The sequence below is a fragment of the Apteryx rowi genome, unplaced genomic scaffold (genome assembly GCF_003343035.1).
Source record: "Apteryx rowi isolate R43461 unplaced genomic scaffold, aptRow1 scaffold_981, whole genome shotgun sequence".
Classification (NCBI taxonomy): domain Eukaryota; kingdom Metazoa; phylum Chordata; class Aves; order Apterygiformes; family Apterygidae; genus Apteryx; species Apteryx rowi.
The window spans coordinates 14,017-19,231 of NW_020451295.1; the positions used below are offsets into that span (position 1 = coordinate 14,017).

The window sequence follows — 5,215 nt, forward strand, 5'->3', positions numbered from 1 at the left end:
GCGGCAGCGCAAGGGCGGCGCGCCCGGCTCCACCCCCGGCCCGGCCCCGCGCTGCCCTCGGCGTCCCGGCCAGCCGCGGCCTTTCGGAGATTCAAAACTGTTAACCTGGAGTCAGCCGGGTGTAAGTGCTGCGGATGAGACCTGGAAACGTCGGCACTGAACGCACGAGGACGGGCCGGATGTACTTTATTCTTCTAGAGCACTGCTCCGTAATTCCGCGAGGTACTGAACAACCACAGAAAAACATTCCCCCCCCAGAGCTTATTGAAATAGAGAGCCCCATTTCTGACACATTTATGCACAGGCTTAACTTTGAATTTAAGACTAGCACTCTAGATTTCAGAGGACTATTCCTAGTATTAAAAATAATGTATATTTTTGCAGGATGAGAATCGAAGGTGTTTAAATTTGCCTTGTAAATATCCATTCTTCAATCGGGGAAGATCTTTCAATGCTATCCACATGCAAACTGTGTAACGGAAGAAGGATCTTTACCCCCCTCCCTCATCTGTTGCAACCCTGTTTTCATCTGTACTGTACTTCCCTGTGTTGTTTCAATATTTTGCTTTTAAAAATCTGGATTGGCAAAAATGTAGGCTCCACGCAGGGGCCAGTTACTATTCTCATCACTGTAACAAACAGTACTCATGAGTCAGATTTGCTGGCATTAAAACGTACTAAAACTACTGCTTTGCCTCAATGGGTTTGGCTTATTTTTTAACATGCCTTAAGCTAAGAAAAATTTTGTTTATGAAATATGATTACATGCATCACTAACCAAATCTCTACCTTCTGCTAAGGCAACAGCATTTTGTAATAAGTATTGGGTAAGGCATAGTTTTGCTACTGGTTTCAATGGGAATAGAAATTCAAATACAAAAGACATTCTAGGAGGGAGTAAGTACAGGGATTGTGGGGCTGATTATGTATTTCTTAAATTCATGGGGGTTGTTTGCCTCCCTAGGTAGGAACAAGGTCAGCGCCAGTATGAGCGAAGAACTATTCTGTGCTACAACTAACCAAAAGATTTTTGAGACATATTTGAAATTACCTGATGATTCCTTCTGCCTGGGTTAAAGATATTTTTCAGCAGTGAACCCGATCCCACAGGGAATGACAGAGGATCTGCTGTTCCGCTTTCCTGATGGTCGCTGCGCAGAGCTGGCCTTTGGCCTTGCCTACATTTCTCTAAATATCCTGCTATCATCTAGTCCACTACAGGCATGTTAATAATGCTGAGAGAATTAGCCTAGATGAAGACCAATGTCATTTCAAATATTATGTTGGTTAGGTCTCTTTTACAAATTAGCATTATTAAAAAATATATATATAACAATGGTCTATAATGCTTAACTACCAGCAGAGATTAAACAGTATTTGTAATGGTGGTAGAATTTAAAAGAATAATGTAGACAAGTCCTTAGAGGGGAAGCTGTATCTCACCAGGGCTTCTGATGCCCCATCAGGATTATAACCCCCCAAACCTCAGCTGTGCAAAGCTTTTACAGATTTCTTATGGGGCATTGCTGGCACAGTAATGTCTAAATATTTGCATACTTTATACTTCTCACAAAATAAACTTTTATTATCCTTATTTTTCTGTCAGCCTTTCAGCAAATGACAACTAAAAATCACACTACACAAAGCTAGGACTGGGGTGCTGACGGGGGAAGGCAACACGGTGGAATTCACAGCCACCCCGTAAGCAGACACCCTTGCTGTCGCTGTGGTGTTTCTAGCCACCTGGCTAGTTCTTGATCTACGCATTTAAAACCACCCGTTACTCATCTGTGGGGTTTATGGGCTACAAGAGCTGCTCGTCCTTTTTAGAAACTATCTGGCTTGACACTTACAGGCCCTCACCAACGTATCTGAGTATCTCCCAAATATGGATTATGCTTAGATTATTACTGTCACGAACTAAGTACTATTTCTGTTTTATATACTGGAAAAAAAGTATAGATGAGCATAATAGTTTGTCTAAGATGACATACAATTTCTCTAACAGGAAGAAATACAATCGAGATCTCCCAAGTGCTGGTGCGGTGCTTCATCCCAGGCAGTCCTTCCCCTCCTAAAGCAGTCCTTTCAGGGCAGCTGTGCGGGCAAGCAGAAGTTGCATACTCATTTTCGGGTGGTGGTTTCCTCCTGGGCCTGCTGTTGGGAATATATCTGAGTTTTAAACCCCTCACTGTGGTCCATGGCATGCCTTTGCATGCTGAATATCGGAACAGTTTTCAACTTCTAGAAATAATGAAAATAGATACTGGAAAACAATGAATACCATGCTTAAGTGTTGTATTTCTTCACGCTTGTTGTGGTAAGCCTTCTAAATCTGAGTTGCTGAATCTAGAGGCTAGCAGGTTATCCCATTTAAAAGGAAAAGCTGATGCTGGATATCAAGAATGTCTTTAATGCAATCTTATTCCCTTTCAAAAAATGAACTGAATATTACTTTCTTGATTATAGCAGGAGGCCATTACTTTGACACCATTTAGCCTAGAAAACTAACTAAAAATTTATCACAGCACACAACAACATTTGTTTGTTTCCATCTTGGCTTTCTACATCCTCTCCAAGTCCTCTAGCTTGCTTCTATTAATAAGCTTTTGTTTCTAACAGCCTCTTAAATGCTTCAGAAACCAAAGCAATGGAGTTCAGCATTTTCAAAACAAAATCATATGCTATACATTTCATTTGTGATTGATTTATTTAGATATTAAATCAGTTAACTGATACTACTGCTGGAAAGATTGGGCAAAATATTCTCTAATTTTCCTATCCATGCTTCAAGAATTTAATAAAATTACTACTACGGATGAATTTGAGTGACGTGCTGAAATCCCTCTGCTTATTTGTAGAACAAATACAGTAGTAGAGGTTCTGGCAATGCCAATTTCCCCTGCTATGCCCCATTACTATGGTCCTACTCTAATATTTCTGTAGACAGAGTTGTGTTGTTTTTTTTTTAATCCCAATTAACTTTTGGTCCCCATTGTCTTCCCCATGTGTATTATGTGATGCTTCCAAAAGGTATCTGAGTAAGATTCTAATGTATTTGACACAGGCCGCTAAATAATCATCAGCAGATGACTGCTTTCAGTCACTATTAATTCAGTCAAATCAGCACTGGCAAAATAATAGCATCTACATTATTATCTCTGATTGCCAGTAAGTAAAACTGTATTTTCCTATAGGCTATCATAATTGTTTAAACGTCCATTAAAAACCTACAATAAATCTTCTGCTAATTTTTATAACATCAACTGTCTTTTTACATTTCCACTACAGTGTTCATCATTGTAGTGAGAACACCTGCAGAAGACCTGGCGAGGAGTCAGCGACTGGCAGAGTGCATGGTAGCAGCCCCAGCGTGTGAAACTACACACGGAGCAAATTCCCATCAGGGCCAGGCATGCATGTTCCCTTTTGTCCACAATGTCTAGCTGCTTCCCGGACAGTAGCTACTCAAGGTTAGCACAGCCGAGATAAGGAAATAGTTCTAGTAGATTCAAGGGACCCTTAGGATACAATGAGTCGAGTCCTGCCTGGGCGTCTGACCTGGGCGTCCAGCAGCCTCCCATCGGTGAACCCTCCGCGTGGTTCCTGGGGCTTCCCATGCAGTCTGTAGTGTAAGTCCTTATTAAATCTATCCTGTTTAACACCTTATGAACCTTGCGTGTCTCTCTCCACCAGTATCTGATCCTCTCTTGCCTGCCTTGTGGTCACAATCATGAACAGTTTGTCTTAACACAGTAAATTCTGGGAACTTATATTTACTTTGCTAAGTCATAAAATGAGACACTCAGTTTTGTGTCTGTCTTTACACCCATCTGTGGGTGTGAGGGTTATTTTTTGTTCACTTTCTTCAGTGCCTATTAAGACAAATTGTTAAAAGTATATATTGACAAAGACATCTCTACACATTAAATAAGCATTTGTTTGCTTAGCTCTGAGGAAATGTTTTAAGCCTTCAACTCATGTGTAATGTCCATAGTCCATTCCTAAAATAAAATCTGGAAAATATACAAAGTTATGGATTTTGTCCCATCCTCAGTTTTAATCAAAAGTATGGTTAGGTGGAAGAGAAATGATATTGACTGGTGTGCATCTAACAAAATTGCTTAATCTATCTGTAAAATGAGTATAGGTAGAAGAGCAATCAGAGCAACAATTGCCCATTGTGGATTTGCCTCCAGCTACAGATGACACTAGGTAATTGTGTGTATCTGGAGTTAGCAGATAGCAGTCTGCCAGCAGCTAGAGTTGATGCAAGGTTGAAGTGGACCAGGCAACAGACTCTCAAAGCACCATGGCTGTACCCTGCTTTCTGAGTGTCTTCAGATTTTGGGTGACAAGTACATGCCTGCTAGGCAATTTGCTGAGGCAGATAGGACCCCAGAAGCTGTGTTCAGCTTCTTGCCTTTTCACAGTTTTTTATGCATAGTCACTTACATTTAGATTTCAGAAAAATCTGATGGTATTACTGTATTTTTATTACTATTGTTTCTCAAAAGCAAAGGTAATAAATATTTTTGTTTTCTGTACTTTTCATCCAACAGGCTTCTGAAATGTGGAAAGATTGTGGGAGAAAAAATTACTCATAGAACAGTGAAATGCAGCTATCTGTGATGAAACTTAGTTTAAAACTTTTACAAACCATGCTTAAAATCTTTATAATTTCCCCTGGGGCTTGTCTACACTGGAAGAACATCACCTGCGCAGTTGTGGCAGCACAGCCCTCCGGAGGAGATGCAGCATACTCGCACGGAAACACCTTTTACATCAGATGAGCTAGCCCGCCTTTCTAAACCATGAAAGATGAGCCAACATAAATATTATTTTGACATAGCTGTGCCAAGGTAAACGTTCTGGGAAGGAGTTGCATTTTTCCCCTCTTATTCATGTAGCTGGCTTAGCAATCAGCATCACCAAAAGCTGTATTTAGATTTGCTCTGAACAGTCTCAGAGTGCAATTTCATCAGGGTAAATCAGCCCAAACCACTGCTTTAGGCTACGGAGCAAAAAGGATCAGAGATTTCAGTACTCCCCCGTCCTTTTCCCGCAGCACAAGGGCACGTTTCTGTACGAGGACAGCCCGCGCACCGCGGGCACGCCCTAACGGCCGCGGGCCTCAGAGGGGCGCGAGGCGGCCGCGCCCTAACGGCCGCGGGGCCGGGCACGAGCGCGCGCCGCGCTCTGACGGGCGCGAGGC

General features: G+C 41.9%; 1 protein-coding gene across 1 annotated transcript in view; it reads left to right on the top strand.

Moving 5' to 3' along the window:
- The window catches only part of LRRC49 (leucine rich repeat containing 49), a 70,507-nt gene that overhangs the window by 3,730 nt on the left and 61,562 nt on the right, over positions 1-5,215 (top strand). Inside the window, exon 3 of the mRNA XM_026055097.1 lies at positions 3,292-3,359. Coding sequence (XP_025910882.1) covers positions 3,292-3,359 — 68 coding nt within the window. The remainder of the gene's footprint in view (positions 1-3,291; positions 3,360-5,215) is intronic.